This window comes from Myotis nattereri (assembly GCF_964212035.1).
Source record: "Myotis nattereri genome assembly, chromosome: 2".
Classification (NCBI taxonomy): Eukaryota; Metazoa; Chordata; class Mammalia; order Chiroptera; family Vespertilionidae; genus Myotis; species Myotis nattereri.
The window spans coordinates 61,636,946-61,659,290 of NC_138076.1; the positions used below are offsets into that span (position 1 = coordinate 61,636,946).

The 22,345-nt window shown below is 38.1% G+C and overlaps 1 protein-coding gene across 2 annotated transcripts in view; it reads left to right on the plus strand.

The window, feature by feature from the left end:
- KLF12 (KLF transcription factor 12) overlaps positions 1-22,345 on the plus strand; it is a 442,181-nt gene that overhangs the window by 293,086 nt on the left and 126,750 nt on the right. For both annotated transcript variants that reach the window (XM_081084191.1, XM_081084192.1), the window contains exon 5: positions 609-1,155. In XM_081084191.1, the coding sequence (XP_080940317.1) occupies positions 609-1,155 (547 nt within the window). The remainder of the gene's footprint in view (positions 1-608; positions 1,156-22,345) is intronic.

Here is a 22,345-nt window from a genome sequence, read left to right on the forward strand (position 1 = left end):
CAAACATGAAAGTTTTCCCAGTATCATTGCCAGGTAACACTATGCCTCCAGATTATGATAATGTTGGATAAGCGTTAGATGGTAAAATTGTGGAACCTAGAGCTGGAATGATGTTTACGGTTATCTAATCAGAATTCTATTAGTTTATAACTGAGGAAATTGAGACTCATAAATGAAGAATGGGTAAAACCAACAAAATGAATGTTTTTAATTAAATAGGTTGTATTTATAGTTTTAAGTAGGTAATGCTTTACATACTGAACTTGTCTTTTAGAACATTTTCTATATAATGCTGTTCACTATTAGTTCCTATGTCCTCCTTCCTCCTCCATAACACACTTATTTCACTGGATTTTAACGGCTCTGCCTGTCTCTCCCAACAGGATGGAAGTGTCTTTATAGCAGAGGCCTATGTTACTCTGTCTGGTACTTTTGTACTCTCAACTTTAATCACAATTGGCTCAGAGCAATCCTTGAAATATTTGGGGAACAGATTAATGTCTCATAGCTATAAGAGAAACATTAATAATCATTCCAGTAAAAATCTTGCATCTATTAAAATGTGTGACCAACAAAGATAAATGTGTGTTCCCTTTTTCTCCCCACAGTCTCCAAACGTCCACAACTACCCCGATATGGAAGCTGTTCCTCTGTTGTTAAATAATGTGAAAGGGGAGCCCCCGGAGGACTCATTATCTGTAGATCACTTCCAAACACAAACTGAGCCAGTGGACTTGTCTATCAACAAAGCCAGGACATCCCCCACAGCCGTTTCATCCTCCCCAGTTTCCATGACAGCGTCTGCCTCCTCACCTTCTTCAACTTCAACCTCTTCATCGTCTTCTAGTCGTCCAGCCTCCTCCCCAACTGTTATAACATCAGTATCTTCAGCATCATCTTCGTCAACAGTATTAACTCCAGGGCCCCTTGTTGCCTCGGCATCTGGTGTAGGAGGCCAGCAGTTTTTGCACATTATCCATCCTGTACCACCGTCAAGTCCCATGAATTTACAGTCTAACAAACTGAGTCACGTTCACCGCATCCCCGTGGTGGTACAGTCGGTGCCTGTTGTCTACACAGCCGTGCGATCACCTGGAAATGTGAACAACACTATTGTAGTGCCGCTTTTGGAGGATGGGAGAAGTCATGGCAAAGGTAAGGGACACAAGTGAAGCCTCGATTTATTTCAGCACTAGAGGTCACTCTTCTTTTATTCAGTGAGCGGACCCTAAATCACATCCAATACACTACACCCAAACGAGTTCTGTGTCCAGCACAGAGCCATTGAGAGCAAGAACTAAACTCAGGTTTACAGAGGTATACAATTCAATGTTACTTACTATATATTTTATGTATCAAGTCATTTAATGTCAGAATTCAAATCTTTAAATTTGCAAAATAACGTTTACCTGCAAATACCCAGATGGAAAGGGCAATCTATAGAGTAACTGCTTATAAGTGTAAATGCATAAATCACTCATAGAAATTTTCCATTGAGAAATTTTTAAAGAGTGAATCAGGATGTTTCTTCTTGCAGTTTTTCAGATTGGAACTTACTTGGATGACAATGATTTAAAATGCCATGAAGTTGTAATGCTTGAAATCTGATCATTCACTTTTAAGTAACTTGTTAAGTGGCCATTAAAAGAATTTTAAAGTTAGGTGTTTGGCTACAAAATTATCATGTAGCTTGAGTTCTTATCTTTATATATATATATATATCTTAAGTTATTATTTTAAATAGCAAGATGGCTCAGTATGATGGAAATATTTCAACATGCAATATTAATATTCCCTCTGGGGTTTAGAAGGCAGGAAGATACTTTGCTACATGACTTTAATAATAATAATGATAATAATAATAATAATAATAGAGTTAACTATATATGATAGTTTATAGCTGAGCATGAAGTTATTTATCTTTTTCTAAGTTCTTTTTTTCCACAATTTATTAGAACGAACTTGTAACAGCATCATGTTTGGGATTTTTCTTTTTCCCTTCCCATTAATCTAAAGTAAGCAACCCTTCTATAGAAATGTAAAATGCCTATGATCATTGATTCATTCCCTTTTAAACTGAATACAAATGTATATATTTTGTCTTCAGAACTTTGAAATGACGGATTAAGACTTTATGTTGTATTTTTCCTTTGAGTACCGTATTACTATTGAGGCCTATAACAGTGATGGCGAACCTTTTGAGCTCGGCATGTCAGCATTTTGAAAAACCCTAACTTAACTCTGGTGCCGTGTCACATATAAAAATTTTTTGATATTTGCAACCATAGTAAAACAAAGATTTATATTTTTGGTATTTGTTTTATATATTTAAATGCCATTTAACAAAGAAAAATCAACCAAAGAAATGAGTTCACGTGTCACCTCTGACACGTGTGTCATAGGTTCGCCATCACTGGCCTATAATTAAAAGATGATTGATGAATACATAAAACATTGCCTTCTCATAAATGCTAGTAAACCTGGATATTTAGGCTGTTATGTAAGGCCAGCTTCAATGCGTAGGAATAACATTGGATTGTGTACTTAGAGAAATTTTTGCAAACATATACTACAGAGCTGTGCATTCACTTTTGGCAAATTAGTGTTCCTGAGTAGTGCTATGACTTTTTTCGTAGCACATGAAATACATTTTACCTTCCACGTTTTACCAAGTGAAAAATCTCATGACTCATAGCAATCAGAGATTTTAGGCTGCGATCTTGAGAAGTATACTATACTTACTGACAATTTCCTTTTTGTGCTTTTATGGGCAAAGGCCAGGAACTAGTTCCACCATCCTCTTCATGAATAGCTAGAAGAAAGAGTGAGTAGGGAGCCTTTTTATGGATTTTAGTTAAGCTGAACCCTCTTTGATATTACTTATACTTTTGAACAGAATGAACTAATAGATTTGAATAACATAACTGATGACACATGAGGTATTTATTACCCTATATAATAAGAGAGGAATATGCTAATTAGCCATTACGCGAGGTGTAACGACCAAGTGTGTCACGACCAGATCACAGATCAGCGGAGGGTGGGCCAGCCAGGTACAAGCGGGTTGCGGAGAGCTACAGAAGGGGGCAGGGCAGAAAGCTATGAGGGGGCCTCGGGGGGAGCTACAGGAGGGCAGGGAAGGAGCGGAGAGCTACAGGAGGGTGGCAGTGACCTACTGGCTATAAGTGGGCAGCAGAGAGCTACAGGAGGGGGCCGGGCAGCAAGCAAGCGGAAAGCAGAGAGCTACAGGAGAGGTCAGGGCAACAAGCTATGGGGGGGCAGGGGGAGCTACAGGAGGGCGGGCCAGTGGGTGGAGAGCTACAGGAGGGCATCAGCGACCTACTGGCGCACAGATTCGTGTGCAGGGCTACTGGTCCATATAATAAAAGCCTAAGCGACTGTTATGGTGGAGCAACCAGAATGACCGGTTGCTATGATGTGCACTAACCACCAGGGTGCAGACACTCAACTCAGGAGCTGCCCCCTGGTGGTCAGTGCTCTCCCACGGGGAGGGCCGCTCATCCAGAAGCCAGGCTCACGGCTGGCAAGCGCAGCGGCGTTGGCAGGAGCCTCTCCCACCTCTGCTAAGGAGCAGCGAGCAGGTGGGTGGTAAGGAGCGAGGGGTCCTAGACATCCCCCAAGGGGTCCCAGACTGCAAGAGGGCACAGGCCAGGATGACGGACCCTCCTCTACAGTGCACGAATTTTGTACACCAGTCCTCTGGTCTTTTATAATTATAGATTTTTCCACATTGTATTTTGGACTTTATTTTCTCCCAACTTATTCCATATCTATTAAAACTGTCCAATTCCTTCTGTTGTTTTTATTTTTGAAAATTAAAGTTACATTCAATATTATTTTGTATTAGTTTCAGGTGTACAGCACAGTAATTATAGATATTTTTATATATATTTTTTAAGAAATAGGCATTAGCAAATGACAAAAATATAATCTTGCATGTTACATTATTTTATACTAGAGGCTGATGCATGAAATTCATGCAAGAGTAGGCCTTCCTTCCCCTGGCTGCTGGCACCGGCTTCCCTCCGGTACCTGGGATCCAGGCCTCCCTCTGGCCAAAAGCAGGCACATGGGACCTGGGCTTCCCTCACAGCCCTGGCTTCCTCCAGAAAGATGTCCAGTCTATTTAGCATATTACACTTTTATTATTATAGATCTGTGTGTATGTGTATACCATAGAACATAGAATCCATTCTTTGTCTGATACCACTTAAAGGAAATATTGCTTTTATTCTGAAATTGATTGATTTTAACATTGTTCATGACTTCTTTATAATTTTGGTGCACTAATGAAGGAAAAAAGAGATATCTCTTTTATTTACCATTATCATTTTTTACAGGTGAGAGTATTTTTATTTAAAGTGAATTATAAAGCATATTGCCAAAATGCCAAAATTTAATTTTCTGGAAAATATATCTTTGCAGAAAAACTTTATTAAAACTCAGGCTGTAATTTGTTCTCTACATGAGTATATTTGTTAGTTATATTTAGTGTTGTTTACTCAAAAGTTTTCTTATATAAAAATTGAATATATAGCCATAAACACACTGGACTGTGATGGGGGCATTAGGTGCGTGGGATTTGGAATCAAGAAGGCATGAGTTAGAATTCTGGGTCTCTCCTTTACAGCTTTGGATTTAGGAAAGTTATTTAGTCTCACTAATCTTTCTTTTCTTTAGTGATAAAATGGGATTAAAAACATGATCGATCCTTGAAGATTCTTAGAAAGATTAAGCAAGAGCTTCTGTATAAATGTCTAGCATTACTCAGCCACCCATACATGTGTGCAGTTATTTATAATTATTATCTCCCCTCTCAAACACACAGAGCAATAATGTTCAAAATGTTTTTCTCTATTTTGTAAAAACAGGAAGTTGGGGGAAATAAAAACTTCCTGAATTTAAAAATGAAAAAGTGCTCCCTAGAAGTTGGTACAGAAATGCCTCTCAAAGTTTTTACTACAACAGATTATAAGGGATGAGAGTTTAGGATGAGAAATTGTCTGGAAACACCCCATATTTTCTGTTTTTATTAGTTGATATTAAGTTTTTATAATCGCCACATTCTACAAATATTGCTGCAGTATTTTATAAGTTTTTTATTGTTTAACTGATTAACTAGATGATGCTAAAAGTGTCCAGTGGAGGAAGTCTGCCTACCTCCCAAAATGAATAAAGGAAAGGGTATTTCGGTAGTTCCTTAAGTCTTTATTTTGCACATATGCAGTTGGGCATTAGGCCAGCAATGAAATGCCTGAGTGATAAAGGGATCCCCTATTTCCATTCCCACTTAGGACTTGTGTATTTGGTATGGATGAGCAAAAGAAAATACGGCAAAGGAGTTGAGTTTTCAAAATGCTGATAATGAAAATAGAAAACTAATGCCAATAAATGTCACTGATTATACTGGCTAATAATTTTTAAGGTTGGTATAACATATCTGGTCTCTGGTAGAGAAGTAAATTCTCTATGTCACATTATACAAAGGACTTTTGATAGACACATTCATGTCTAAAATAATATAGCTTATGGGTTGAATAATTTGTTATTCAAGCACTTACTGAGTGTCTATCATGTATTAGGCATTTTTTTTGGCACCAGGGATACAATGTTGAACAAAACAGATGCCTTTTCTATCTGAATGTTTATAGTCTATTACCAGATATCAACATAAAATAGAAAATTGTACAAATAACTGGTAATTGTAGACAGAATTGGTTGAAAACGTAGACTAGCCATGGATTTTCCCAGGACAGAGTTTAATTATAATTGCAGATAGAGAAAGTGGTATGTGACAACAGTTTTTTCACAGAGGGTGCTATAGATGGTTGGGAGAAATGTTTTTACTGTGTTGCTCGGAAGGTGTGGTTAGGGTTTGGGAATGTGGGGTAAAACTTCCACATGGATATGCTTGACTAAGAACAAAAGGATATGAAATGAGGACAAACCTCAGCCCAGCTAAGTATTTAAAGAATATTGATCTAAAGAATGGCAGGTTGTTAGCTAGCCCAGGGTACCAACATATCTCAGTTGGGCCTCAAATGTAATATGTGATAAGAAGAAAAACGGCATGCTGTTCTGGAAGGTACAGTCAACAATTTAGACTAGAGCTGTAAGAGGGAGGATGTCATAGAAGGTCTCCCAAGGAAGACTCTTTATTATTATTATTATTATTATTATTATTATTGCTTGATACCAAAAGGACGAAATAGTAGCCCCTCAGAGTGAGAAGTGGAAGGCTTCAGAGGTGACACGTGAACTCATTTTGTGGTTGATTTTTCTTTGTTAAATGGCATTTAAATATATAAAACAAATATCAAAAATATAAATCTTTGTTTTACTATGGTTGCAAATATCAAAAAATTTCTATATGTGACACAGCACCAGAGTTAAGTTAGGGTTTTTCAAAATGCTGACATGCCGAGCTCAAAAGCTTCGCCATCCCTGATCTAGAAGGAGCAACCAGTAGACTGGTCTGGCCCAAGTTTTGTTACTAAGCAACCTGAAACTTGTTATTTATAAACTAGACCCTAAGGGGTTATTATTTTTACCTCATAAAGGAATTTCTGTCCAGCCTGGGGAAGTGTTTGGTAGTTTTCACAGATTTTCATTACCTTTTACATATATTTAATACCCGAAAACATAGAGGGTCTTACATCACAAGCAAAGTTGTTCTTGTCTTAATGGAAGGGTAGGAGTGTTTAGGGTTTCCCGTCCTCCCTCCTGTCCTTTCTGTGATCCGCTAGTGAGGAAAGAGGAAGAGAGCTAAAGCGAATGCAAGTGAAGAGAATGTTTCAAGGAGGGAGCCATCGATTGTATCAAAAGCTGCTATGGGACCAAGTACAGTAAGGACTAAGAATTGAGCACTGGGTGGGGTGGGCTGGCAGGACAAAGACTGACTGAAGTGAATGTGTCAGATGGGAGGTGAGAGAGGGGAGTCTGAAAGTCTAGACAGCTCTTTGGAGTAGTTTTGCTGGAAAGAGTTGTGGAGGAATGAGTGATAGCTGGGGAGACTTTTAAGCTCTCAAGGGAAAGATTTTAAGAGGGGGGTAGTAAAAAAAAGGGGGATAGTATAGCATATTTGTATTCTGTCAAGAATAATCCAGTAGATACGTGGAAATGGTTAATTCTAGAGAGGAAAGAATTGTAGAAGCAAAGTCTTTAATTTCACGTTAGTTGCTTGTACTGTGGAAGTAAGCTGCATCTTGTAGTAATTCACACAGATTCTAAAATAATTTAGTTGGATTGACAAATATTTAGGAAAATCAAAGAAAATGTGAAGACAGAAGCTAATCTAGAAACAATGAAAATCCAACAGAAATTCAGTAAAATTTTGGTTCTATTGAGAATTATAAGTATGATACTAGACTTAACTTATATCTATGAGATCAAACATTTCTCGCAGTGGTCAGCAAACCGCGGCTCTTTGGCCTCTTGAGTGTGGCTCTTCCACAAAATACCACGTGCGGGTGCGCACGTACAGTGCAATTGAAACTTCATGGCCCATGCGCAGAAGTTGGTTATCGGCCTGGGCGAGTCTATTTTGAAGAAGTGGCATTAGAAGAAGTGGGGGTGTGTCGGTTGGTCGGGCGACAGGAGTTGCGGCGCAGGTGGGCCTCCGGATACACAGAGCCGGGGCGGTACATTGTTTTGAGGTACGTTCCCTGAGGTCGACCCCTTCCAACTCTCCCATCCACACTCGTCTGTCTGAAAAAAGTATACAAGACGAGTGTGGCTGGAAGAGTTGGAAGGGGTCGACCTCAGCGAACGTACCTCAATCAGATTGATGATGTTTTTAGCAAAGGTCAGTTTAGGAGTACCCTAATTAAGTTAATAACAATGTACCTACCTATATACTTTAAGTTTAAAAAATTTGGTTCTCAAAAGTCATTTCAGTCGTTCTACTGTTGATATTTGGCTCTGTTGACTAATGAGTTTGCCAAGCACTGACCTAGTGGAGTATAGAGAATTCATTAAAAACAAAAAATTAAGCCGAGACCGGTTTGGCTCAGTGGATAGAGCGTCGGCCTGCGGACTTAGAGGTCCCAGGTTCGATTCCGGTCAAGAGCATGTACCAGGGTTGCAGGCACATCCCCAGTAGGAGATGTGCAGGAGGCAGCTGATTGATGTTTCTCTCTCATCGATGTTTCTAACTCTCTATCTCTCTCCCTTCCTCTCTGTAAAAAATCAGTAAAATTTATTTAAAAAAATAAATAAAAACAAAAAATTAACCCCAAATAATTTATATTTGTTATTTAAAGACATTTTTACATTTGAGTATTAATAGATACCACATTTGGGAAATTGAAAATACTTAAAGGTCAATACCATAATAGTCTGTGAAAATCCAACTAAAGAGCAAACAAAACAAAACAAAAAAGGAATTATATCTTCCCTTCCATACCTGAGCTAGTTCTGTCTTCATGTAGCCGGAGGAATATTCCCTCGATGCCCAGAAATGAGACTTGATCAAAGGAGTGATTGAGTGATGGTTTTGAAACAGTCAGAACTGAAAAGTCTGGTGCATCCACCTGAGTATTTCACTGTTGCCCAATTTATTCTGATCACTATCCCATTCTTTTTTATTAGGTTATGCAGATGATCTGTTATTTTCCCTTTTTCCCTGTTACTGTTTTCTCCTTAGCCACCCAAACCCATCACCTGACTGTTACCTGAAGGGATGAGCTCAGCTTCAGATGCCTACGCAGTACATATCCTCTCATGGGAATGCAACCCCAGAAGCCCATGGAAATGCAAACAAAAACATTGATTGTATTAAGACTTTTTATTGTATGGTGTCATACTTGACAAATAACTTATGGCCGTAAGTGCATTATTTCTGACTTAAAACTTATTTATATGTGATTAGGTCCTTGAGTATAAATTACATTTTTTCCAGGATATCTGACAATAGTATATTGATACTGTTGTCTGGAAACCAACCCCACTTGGGCATGGCTTTGGTCATCTCCTTTAAAAGAATGTTGTTTCCTTAGTATATTTAGATGAAGTGATGAAGAATCCTCCAAAAATATAGTCTTATTTTCACGGCATTCATTCAGGAGTTTCAAAGGGATGTGGCCATGAGCAAATCTGTAATACACTCGTTTTCTTCCTCCAGACTGTTAGATTGCTCAGCAGCCTAGAGGAAGGAGCAACACACATGGTTTTAGTCCTATGCCATTTATATTCATGAAAGGCAATATGGTTATGGTAGTGATTGCTGCAAAGCTGCTTGGAGTTAGCTCCTGACCATTGAATACAACTGTAGTTTTGCTCCCATGAAACTCTCCATTTCAGGTCTAAATTTGATTCAGCAGTTTTCTTCTGCTCTTAGGTTTCCCATTTGATGGTAATGATGTTTTATTGAACACCTCAATTCACTTTGTCACTGACTTGCTGCTTCTGTCTACCTTACGCATGACTGTCCTCTTTTAGTTCACTATTCACTGGGATCCTGGTGTCATCTCTCCATATTGCCAGAATAGTCCAGGGCAGCTGACCTGTGCTTATGTGCATGGTTGTCTTTGCTTCTTGAGTGATTGAACTACCTCAGCTTCCTTTGGTAAATGTATTCTTATACTTATGCTTAAGTATGATAACTACTAGGTATAGATTCATATTTTAATTCTGAATTTGATTTTTATCAACTGTCCACCTAGTTATGTTATTTCTTTTTTTTATGTTGTTTAGTGGGATGTGGAACTGGAGAATTGCTGACTTTTTTGGTTTATTCTTTTTAAAAGTAGACTTTGGTAGGACCTGAGTGTACCTCTATCCTTATAAAACAAAGACAGGAACTTGTTAAATAGTGAGAAAGGCAGTCAGCCAATATTGATGAAAAATTGAATTTTAAATAGGAGTTGAGAAAAATTTTATTTTATATAGACACAGTAATCATTTGTTTTTTTTTTACCTGATTTTCAACATGGAGTGGAAAACCTATCTGTATTTTTTTTTTTTTTACTTCTGAGCATGCACAAGAATTTAAGTAGAGACCACCAAAAAACTGGCTTCTTATGCTCTTATCTATCTGAAATATCTTCAGTCTATTGATTCTTCTGCTTCATTTGGCATAAACTGGTTTAGTTCTAAAATTTGATAATAACTGGCTCAGAGAGGAGACAGAAATTGCATTTTTCTAAAAGAATTAGCAGAAAAGATAAAACACTAGGTGAGCTCCGTGGAAACTGTAAAAAGTGCAGGAGTGAATCTGATTGGTCCCCCCCCCCTCCCCACGCCTCCCCATACAGTTAAAGAGTAAATAAAAGTACAAAAGCAAAAAGGAAAGGATGGCCATGAAAGAGGATCGACATTATGAGAGAGATGATATTTCATTCATAGGTAGATATTACTTAAGGAAATGAAGGTACAGACAAGAGACAAATCTATTTATTGAATAGAGTAGCTAAAGCAGGAAGTTAATAAAGTGAACTTTATGTCCACTCTGTTATAAAGTGATAACCTATCACACCAATTTATTTTGTTAGGACAAGTTTCTCCTATAATAAAAAATTTATGTTTACACAAATACATACTTAAATGAGATATGTAACTAATAAAGTGTTCTAATATAGTGATCTCTATATTCATTTTTACCACACCTGAAAAGTTTTCTCTGATAATATTTAAGGCATTGAACATTATATATTGGATTTTGGAACATAATATCTTTTGTTTCCTTTGTAGTTTAATTTATTATTAATATATTTTTACTCTCCTGAAATAATGTTCTAATCAAATATAAAGCCTCTAATTTGAAATAGTAACAGTACTGTTATGCTACAAGGAAATTCTTATTTTAAATATTAGATCACAGGTATTTATAGGATTACTTTGATGATAATTGGACATACATACTTCGGGGTATTGGAGATAAGTACACACACCTATATTTAGCAAATGGGCATTTTACCCAATAACTTTTAATACCTGGAAGGAGCAAATAAAAAAACAAGAATATAAGATCCAAGAGTGAAACTTCGTCTTAGAATCATTGCCAGCACTATTTTTATTGGCTTTTTAATTATTTACAACTCTCTGGCTGTGATTTCTGGTCCCTATTTTTTCTTATTCCCTTAATAATAGCTCTTTTTTTTTTCTGTTCTAAACTGTTACTGTTCTCTCGGCTCTTTCTGTCTGCTTATTTTCCCATTTTTATTACAAAATTTTAATGTTTATTTTCCATTTTTAAGGGAGAATTTGATTAACTGGTATTCTGCTTTGTAGTCTTTAGAAAAGAACAAGTTGATACTTGTCTATCCAATAAATAAAAGAACAGCTACTAATTTACAGGGTAATAATCACATACTCTATTTTTCCTCCAGCCACCTTTATGTGGGCGACATACTACTTTGATCATTGGCCAATTATATGTTATTCATGACCAGGTGGCTTCATTTGCTTTTTTCTTCCATTAATTAGTTCATTTATTCAACAAATGTTTTACAGCTGATGATATGACCAAGAATGTCGACTAGTATGAGCTAGGATGATTTAAAAAAAAAACACCAAAAAACTCCTCTTAAAAGCCAACTTTAGTGTACAAGACACTAAAACAATATTGTTTGCCCTGTGGGTTATTTTTCTGTTAGTGAGTCTTGAAATCAATTTAGTAGCTCATAATCAGCAGTTTGAAAGAAATTAAAGAGAATGAGATAGATTAAAAATATCTGATAGTATCTCCCAAGTAAGATTGTATTATGAAACTTATGTGCAGCACCCTATTTATATACTACATGCAGATAGGTACCGTGAGAGTGGGGGGGGGGTGTGTATGTGTGTATGCTGAGCCATATTGAGATTTATATTTCTTACTACGACTCCTGTCCAGAAAGTTTGAAAGAGACGGTACTGTAGTTCTCTGACCTTTAACTCCGCCTCTTTTCTCTATCCTCTCTTTTTCTAATTTTATTTTTCAGTTACAGTTTACGGTCAGTATTATTCTGAATTAGTTTCAGATGTACAGCAAAGTGGTTAGAAAACCGTGCACTTCACAGTGGTCTCCCCCCTGCTTCAAGTATCCACCTGGCCCCATTCATATTTATCACAATGTTATTGACCATACTCCCTATGCTGCACTTTGCACTCCTGAGACTGTTTTGTAACTAACAATTTCTACTGCTTAATTCCTTCACCTTTTTCACCCAGCCCCCCAAGCCCCTTCTCTCTGACAGCTGTCAGTCTGTTCTCTGTATCTATGAGTCTGTTTCTATATTATTTATTTGGTTCATTAGATTCCACACATAAGTGAAATCCTATGGTATTTGTCTTTCTCTGTCTGACTTATTTCACTTAGCATAATGCCCTCTAGGTCCATTCATGCCTCCTCTTTTCTACACCTCCTTCTCAAAGTACCCTTCTTGGTTGTTCCATCTTCTTTTCTCTGCCCTGTCACTCTCCATCTTCCTTCCATTTCCCTGTCTTCTTCCTCCTCCCAGTTACCCTTCTCTATCTCCCTCCACCCTCCACCCTCCACCATTCTACCTTTTCTGCTGAATCTTGATTTCTTCTTTCTTTTCCCCATCTAACCAAATCTCCTATCTCAGAAGTGATTATTATAGAACTAAATGATACATATTAAAAATTACAGTCTTTCTACTGCCATCTAGGGGTAGAATTTTAAAACAATGTGAACGGAGAGGAAGAACTCCATGTATTATTTTTTCTGTGATTGTTCCTGGATTTTTCCAGTTAGCTTGACGTTGGTTGTCAGAGAGTGCAATGAATATGCCCTTTGTAAATAAAACTTGAACCTGAACTTGAAACCTAACTTATTTTCTGTGTTTTTGGAGCTCTATTATATGAAATATTAAAAAGAAAATGCTAACTAACTTGGGCTAGAAAGAAAAAGCATCACTTCTGCCTACTCGTCCCACTTCCCATCCTGCACATTTGTATGTGACTTCTGAATTAAAATGCTACTTTCTGTGTATCTGTGCTTTGTTTTGTTTTGTTTTGTTTTGTTTTTGTAACTATGTATTATCTTTGTTGGATAAATAGAAGCATAGAATGCCAGCTTGTGAACTATTAACAAGTTTTGTTGATGCTATAGAAAAAAAACATAAAAAAAGGGAAGAGTTATGTCTTGGGATAGCAAGAACTCAGGAAGACAGAAAATAGGAGAATTTGATGAAACAGATAACTAGGAAGAGCCCTTGGAGAATTCATCAGAGAACCACCTTTTCTATAGCTGGGGGCTTAGGAAAAGTTCAGTAGAAACAGAGTGGAACTAGAAAGATAATCCCATGGCAGGTATATGGGTTTTTTGGTTTCTTGGGGAGAGAAAAACCTAGTGGGACTTGAGTGACCTACAATAAGAATAGACTCCTCTGTTGTCAAAAACTGGAATTGCTTATGTAACGTAGTGTAGGTTATAAATCCTCACTCCAAGGATAAAATAGGTTGATGTCTCCCCAAATCTAGCCAAGCCTCATTAGCTAGTGTTTCTTCATTGCATTGTGCCCAACACTAGTAAATGCTCAATAAGTTATTTATTGAATGAAGGGATGAATGAACAAAGAATTAATTAATGTAGGGTATATATATATATATATATATATATATATATATATATATATACTGGAGATACTGGAGGCCTAGTGCATGGATTTGTGCACCGGTGGGGTCCCTCAGCCTGACCTGCACCCTCTCGCAATTCGGGACCCCTTGGGGGATGTAGTAATGCAGGAAGGGGCAGGCAGTCAGGGAGGAGCCTGGGCCAGGTGCATGGCTCCTGCTCCCACTCATCCTGCCCTGCTGTGCCTGCCGCCACTCGTAGTGCTGCTGCAGAGGCAGGAGAGGCTCCCACTGCCACAGCTACACTCACTAGGTGTGAGCCCGGCATCTGGTTTCCATAGGTCAGCTGAGTGGTGCTCCAGCTATGGGAGCGCACTGACCACCAGGGGGCAGCTCCTACATTGAGTGTCTGCCCCCTGGTGATCAGTGCACATCTTAGCGACCGGTCAAACAGTCTACAGGTCTAACAGTGGACCGATCACCAATTAGATCTCCTGACCCAGCCACCATTTCCATGGATTTTCGTAATGACAAATCTACCTTTATCATGTACTTTCCTTTTCCTGGAAGGCCTTTCTTTTTTCTAGAAAGGTATACTCCAAATTGTAAACTAATTTATTATATATACATATATATATAATTATTATATATATATATTATATATATATATATAATATATATATATAATCTCTTATTTGGCTCAATCTAATATATATTATATATAATTATAATAATAACTGTATCATTACTTTACTGCCTTTTCCATTGTCTAGCACACAATAAACAATAAGTGTTTATTTAGGTTTTAATAGTTTTTGGAATGGAACCCCTGTGGGTGAAAACTATTTTTATGGCTTCCAAATGGGCATAATGAAAAGATATTGCTGTATGAAAATTATAGTCAGTTCTAATTTATTCCTTTAGTCTCAGGTAAAATATTTTACCATGAAGCTAGGATAAATAATACCTTTGATTGGACCCAAACAATGAATAGTGTTTGGTAGGTTTCTTATGTAATAGTAATGCCAATTTCACTTCCCAGTCAGGCTGAAACAAATTACACCTCCTACCCCACTGCAGTTAACTGTGTCAGCATCGGTACTATAAAATCTCAATAAAACCTGAAAACTGTGGAGTATGGATAATCCCACTATAAATTGTAATAAAAATTACCCCTCCAGACTCTATATTCTCTCCATTAAGTTCATAGACACTGTCTCTTTGTACATAAAGTTTTATGAAATAAATCGACCAGATCTCCTGTCTTTACCAGAGAGCAAGCTGTTTTGATTTAAAAGCTGATAACGGTGCAATCAGTTTTTGATGTTTGCAGTGCATTTTAAAAAACATAAATTTCATCTAACGAACCTTAAGTAGAAGGAAAATGCTACTTTTATTTGCACTATGCAGTGAACGCCTCTTTGTGAGGAAGAATAAAATGACATATTTACTGTGGTGGGCCCATTTGTTGCAGCCATAAAACGATGATTTGGTTTCCTTCCACAGATCTCAAATCTTAAAGGTATATTAAGCAGACCTAGGCACAAATCTAAAACTGCTTTGTCTGATTGTTTCAAATCTTGTGTGTTTAGAAGGAATTGTCAGTTTTGTGATTGTATTTTTGTCTCTTCTGTGTTAAAACCAAGGGCTCCCTAATCATTCTGGTGGCCTTTGTCAGAGGTGATGTTTTAAATCAGCCCTCTGTAAACACAGAACCTTTTTAAACAAAGGAAACCTCCTAGAGACCTAGGTTGTAAATCCCCAAAAAACATGCATTAAACTCTGGAGGAAGCCATCTGTTACAATGAAGGTAGAGTAGGTGGCATTTGAGGTGAAAGTTAAAGAAGCATAAGGCTTTGCTACTCAGTAGGTAGAAGTATTGCAGACCAGGCAAAGAGTAAACAGTGAGGGCAGAGAATGGAGGGTTCATAAAGAATGAAGAATAGTGTAGTTTTACTGAATTGTAGGCTATAGTGTACTTACACATTGCATAGGGTATAAAACACCTATTGCATGCATGATATATACCTTGAATTACATGTAGGAGAGGATCTGAGTTCCTCCTCTGAAAGAGAAAGCCTTTGAACTCTTGGTTGGAATATGCTTCTTACATTCTTTGTGCATATGATTTAACAGCTGTGCATAGAAATGACCAAGGACAAATAAATGAGAAGAATACTAGTAGTTCTCAATTTTTATTTTTATTACTCAGGTCCCCTAAAATGTTTTCTCAATAGATGTTTTTTATGTCGTCCCAATAGCCACAAAAATTTGTAGCATTTCATGTTCTGTAGTAAAATAAAATAGATCTGACTTTTGTATCCCCAATCTCGTAACCCCTGAGGTTCTTATATGTCAACTCCCTGTCCAAATCAGGAAACTGCCTTTATCCATAGATACACTGAGGTAAAAACGTGACAGCCAACAAGGAAGGTGTCAAAATTATTATTAAAATAACAACTTGAAAAATCCCAGCAAGGTCTTTTGAGATTGGAGTAAATAGGCTTAAACGGTTCTTCAGTCCTTGGAGATAATACTTTATTACAGCATAATAATTGTTTTTGAAATCATGACCATTAGTAATGACAGAAAGGGTAAATTATGCTCAGTCTATCTGAGGTAAACAGCAAAGTCTGTAATCAATCTTATGAAGATATTTATTAAGAATCTTTTCAATAATTAACCTGTATTGAATGCCTATATGTCCTTTGTGCTTTACATACATTATCTGTAAATCTAACATATGTAAGACTTAATGTATGGGTATTACTGCCTGTCCTTTACATATAAGAAAATGAGGACCCATGTAACTTCTTCTACTTCTTATAAGATCACAGCTTATTCGGGTAGAGACTTGAATAAAATCAAAACTTTTTAATACTTTCATGCCATTTTGCTAAATTTGGGCTTATTACTTTAAAAATATATGCCTTAGTTTTCTAGAGAATTTGTCAATATTAAATAGCCCAGTTCCATATTCCCTCAATAAGACACATTGTATTTTTAAATCATTTAAGTTTTTTGTGAAGGTTAAAATTTGTTACAAATGAAATCTACTCTACACAGGTGAGGTAAAATATGGAAAATAATACAATAAATAATACAGGAATAAACTTTCACATACAACTGTAAGGCTACTTTTGCCCCACCCTGTATATAAATCATATACACATATATGAATAGCACAAACCAGTTTCATGTTGTTAAATATTAGCTTCATGGTACCATGATATGTATTTTCATTTTTCCATTATCTCGCAGCATTAAAAACAACAGCCTCGAGCTGTAGGTTAACATTTCTAGGTTTAGGGAAATTTTGTCAAAGTGTGGTTCACTGAATTTCAGAGATTGGCATCTGTGTCATTTTTAGACATATCTGGTCCCTGCCTGGAGCTCTCTTGAGCAGGGAATTGGTTAGACAGACGTATACAACAGACACATCGGTTCAGTCTTGCCTCATTCTGGTGGTGATTGTTTTCTGAAAAACAAAGGGAAAACCACAAAACAAAAATACAGCCAGCATTTATTATTACTGTTATAATTACATTTATTTTTCTTAGATTAATGAGTTCAATAAAATTCTCAGCACTAGCCAATAGCTAATAATCATTATAACATTACAGTTTTAGAATTATCTTAGCTGATATAAGCAGATGTTCTGAAATGCCTTTTTCAAAATTGGAAAATAAATTCCATAAAATGTGTGCTTGTGGTTGCAGAGAATAGCTTCATGGTAAGATCTGACATTTTCCAGTTTTGACTTCAGTTTTTCTTCAGTCTCATATAGTATGTTTTCTGTTTTTATAGCTCCCTTACTATTGTATTGTTTGTCAAAGAGTAAAGGACCTTCTATGGTGGTGTCCATAATTGATTGGTATCATGATGGGTGGTAGCAAGTATTTTCCAACACATTCTTCAAGCCTTAGTTATAATAGAACTAAATCCATTTATATCTAACCAATGAGCACTGCAGGTAAGGCGCTGCTCAGTGGCATTGGTATGCCCATTGGTGTAATCGACACTAATCAAGGTAGTACAACCTCCAGTGATGTGTTTTATCTCATCCACTTTGCAGCGATGACAACTATTAAGAGTCCTGTCTCTCTCCTTCTTTGACCAATTGTGATCACGTGTTATGTTAATCACCATAATAAGCCTCTTATACTTAAAAGTAAACCCCCTTTTGACTATAATTTAAACTAGTTTTTTTACTTGTTTTTTAATTTTTTTACAAATATCCTTACCCGAAGAATTTTTTTCCATTGATTTTTACAGTAGAAGGGACGGAGAGAGGGGACTGGGATCGAGACTGCAACCTAGGTATTTGCTCTTGACCTAGAATAGAATCCAAGACCTTTTGGTATGCAAATCAATGCTCTAACCACTGAGAACACTGGCCAGGGCTTAAACTAGTTTTAGCAGTGTAATTTTATATGATCTGATTGAAGTGAAATATTATAGTCTTTTCAGTTCACAAGTCTAAAGTCATTGAATGGTTTATAGCTATTTTTCATTATGAGTAACATTGAGAATAGAACTATGATTATTATTGAGAATAGAATCATTTTTACTAACAGCAAGCATAACCTATCAAGGACTCAGACTCTACTTGTTAATACTGTTTATCCTAAACCTTATTCCAGAGAAGATATAAGGAATATCAGCCATATTATTATTTTCAGTCAGGGTGTAGTTCATTTAGAGAGGACTTGCATATTTTTAAGGAGCAGGGTGAAGTGACCATCTCATATCTGGGTATGTTAAAATGTACTCAGAGAAGAGCTTGGTATTGTACCTTATTTATGCACTAGAGGCCCGGTGCACAAAAATTTGTGCACTCGGGGGGGAGGGGAGGGTTACTCAACCCGGCCTGTGCCCTCTCACAGTCTGGGACCCCTCGGGGGATGACCACCTACTGGCTTAGACCTGCTCCTCGGGGGATTGGGCCTAAGATGGCAGTCAGATATCCTTCTGGCAGCCTGGCAGCCCTCAGGGGATGTCCACTTGCCAGCGAGGAGCAGACCTAAGCATCAGTCAGACATCCTTAGCGCTGCTGAGGAGGCAGGAGAGGCTCCCACCACCACCGCTGTACTGGCAGCCATCAGCCTAACTTGTAGCTGAGCAGAGCTCCCCCATGTGGGAGCACACTGACCACCAGAGGGCAGCTCCTGCATTGAGCATCTAACCCCTTGTGGTCAGTGTGTGTCATAGTGACCAGTCATTCCCAGTCTTTCTGCTGTTAGGGTCAGTTTGCATATTACCCTTTTACTATATACGATAGAGGCCTGGTGCACGGGTGGGGGCCGGATGGTTTGCCTTGAAGGGTGTCCTGGATCAGGGTGGAGGTCCCGCTTGGGTGCCTGGCCAGCCTAGGTGAGGGGCTGATGGCTGGCTGTTTGCAGCTGGTCACACCCCCTTCAGGGTGGGGGTCACCACTGGGGTGCCTGGCCAGCCTGGATGAGGGGCTGATGGCTGTTTTCAGGCTGGCCACACCCCCTTTAGGGTGGGGGTTCCCACTGGCGTGCCTGGCCAGTCTGGGTGAGGGGCTGAGGGCCATTTTCAGGCTGGCCGGGACTGAAGCTCCCAGCCTCTCCTTTTTTTCTTTTCTTTTTTTTCTGGGATTTATTTACCTTTGATAATTGAAACATTGTTGCTGTCACTGGCGCTCCCAGCTCTGAGGCTGCGGCCGGCTGAAAGCATGTATCTGGGATTTGTTTAGCTTCTATAATTGAAACTTTGTTGCTTTTGGAGCTCAGAGCTGGGCCACGGCAGGCGGGGAATCTTGGCTTCCTCCATCACTGGAGCAAGCAAGCCTCCTGCTCGCTTCAGCTGCGTGGCTGCCGGCCGCCATCTTTGTTGGCAGTTAATTTGCATATCACCCTGATTAGCCTATGGGAAGCGTAGCGGAGGTACAATTAATTACCCTTTTTGTCTTTTATTAGATAGGATGCTATATAGATATAAAAACACAGTATATTCATATAGTATATATATATTTTTTTAAAAAATACCACCCAAAAACTTTATACTTTGTAAAGTAAATGAAGTTAGTTGACTTATAAATATACAAGTAGTCCTGTGAGTAGCTTGCTGCCGCTTGCCTCAGCTGGCCACCCTGCCCACCGCCGCTGGTAGCTCTCTGCTGCTCGCAGCTCGCTGCCCAGCCCTCCTGTAGCTCTCTGCAGCTTGTAGATTGGTCGTGACATTACAGCATCCTGGCTAATTTGCATATTCCTCTATTATTATATTGGACTGAATGTTGTTCCCTATTGTTGTATCATTTAAATGGCAAAAATTCTTCATGATTATTATTTAAATGAACATGATTAGAGCACCAATTTATTTTGTTTTTTTGCTTTCTTATTCTTTTGTCAAAACTAAATAAAATTTACACTTCTAGATTAAAAACATTAAGCATTTTATTTAAAAAGAAATCTTTAAGCACTATTTTTTAGCTGCTTGTCTTACCCAGAAATTGTCCAGTGTATTTCTTTCCATTCACTTATTCATTTGATTAATACACATTGATGATTTCACCACATGAGCAGTGCACAGATGCAAAGACCTGGGAATATTAAAGAGCATAGTGTATCATGGTATATTCTAGATTATACAAATAGATAGGTTAGTTTAGTTGAAATAAAGGGTGTTTATAAGAAATGGAAATGAGGCTCCAAGGATATTCATGAATCTAGTTATCAAAAGCCTTGTATGCCAAGCTAAGGAGTGTATATTTACTGAAGGCTACAGGGATACACAGAAAATTTGAGAGTAGGGGGAGTAACATTCAAATCTGTGGATGAAGAACTGAATATAGAGAAAATAAAGGGAATAAAGGTAAGAGGCTATTTAGGAAGCCAGGTGAGAATTCCTACAGGCCTGTATAGAGGCAGAATGAATGGAAATCTGATGGACAGAACATAGATGTCAAAGTTGAAGGAAAAACATAAATGTAGGCTAGTTCAGTTTCTCAACTGAAACTTTTTGAGAAAGTTCAATAGAAGAACATATGAATTGAAAACTCATACTGAGAATTTTATCCAGAAAACAACGCAAAGTGGAAAAGTTGACCAAAACTTGAAGGAAAAGTTAAGAGACATCAATTGAAGTGTTCCAAAATTTATCTAAAAGGACTTATATAAAATAAGAATAGATAGAATACAATATTCAAAGAAATGTCTAGGAATTTTTAAAAATTAAGGGAAGTCATGAATCTTAGAGTATATACAAATATGTTAAAACTAGAGGCTCAATGCATGAAATTCATGCAAGGGCCTTGGCCCTTGCAGCCCTGGCTTCCTCAGCCCTCGCAGCCCCAGCTTCGTCCAGAAGGTCGTCTGGACGGTCGTTCTGCTGTTTGGTCTAATTAGCTTATTAGCTCTATTATATGGGATAAATCCACTTCAGGACACATAGCAGTGAAATTGTCAAGCATGATTCATAAAGAAAATCTCAAAGGCATACCTACAAAGGAATTAAAGAATGACAGACTGTCAGCAACAACAAATGTCAGAAAGCAATGCAGTAGACTAGTGATTTTCAACTAATGTGCTGCACGAATATGCAAAACATGCAATACCTGACTATTTAGTCAGAGGCACTGACCTCTTCAACAACGAACACAACAATAGCCATCTAGTGTGAATGAATCAAATTTATACCTTTTTTTTTCTCACATTGGCAAAAAATATATTTTTGGTGTGTTGCAGAATTTTAATAATTTGTTTTTGTGTGTCATGAGATGAAAAAGGTTGAAAATCACTGCAGTAGACTATTCAAAGGGCTGAGGGCTCCTAGAATTCTGGTGGCAGTATAGTTTTAAAAAATTCAGACATATATGCGCTAAGAGCTTATCACCCACACAAATTTGTTGAAAGAAGTAAAATATGCACTTTTGAAAGAAGTAAAAGAACTCAGAAGGAAAGGTGAGCTTAGAACTGACTTTTAAAATATATATAAATATCTGCATAAAGAGAGAGACTTTAACTCTTGAAAAGAAAACATGAGCCAAATTTCTAGTGAAGAAGAGAAATGGGGGCAGTGGAAATAGTCATTAGTAGTTATAACATGCTAAATCCTTTTGTGTTTTGGAAGAGACTAGATATACAAAATTATATTAGGAAAATATAAAATCTTGCCATATTAAGTCTTATAACAATACTAGAGGCCCTGTGCACAAAGTTCATGCATAGGGGGTGTCCCTCAGCCTGGCCTGCAACGATGCCAGCGTCTCTTGCGCCAAGGGCCCTCCCCTCCCACCACACTGCCAATGCGCAGACGCTGGGCTCGCATTGACAGGGCTACACGGCCAGCCTCCTGCCCCAGACACTATGGTTGCCGCCATCTTTGTCGCAGAGTGATGGTTAATTTACATATTACTTTTTATTAGATAGGATGGGAAATGGGTATGTTCATACATCAGTGGTAATGTTAATTGATTTAACTGCTTTGGAGAGCAGTTTGGCGATCCTATATAATAAAAGGCTAATATGCAAGTCAACCAAACAGCAGAACAACTGGTTGCTTTGACGCACACTGACCACCAGGGGGCAGACGCTCAATACAGGAGCTGCCCCCTGGTGATCAGTGCGCTCTCACAGGGGGAGTGCCACTCAGCCAGAAGCTGGGCTCGTGACTGGTGAGCGCAGCAGCAGTGGCGGAAGCCTCTCCTGCCTCCACGGCATTAGGACATGCCCTGAGGGCTCCTGGACTGCAAGAGGGCACAGGCTGGGCTGAAGGACCAACCTCCCCCCCCCCCCCCGAGTGCACAAATTTTGTGCACTGGGCCTCTAGTATCTAATAAAAC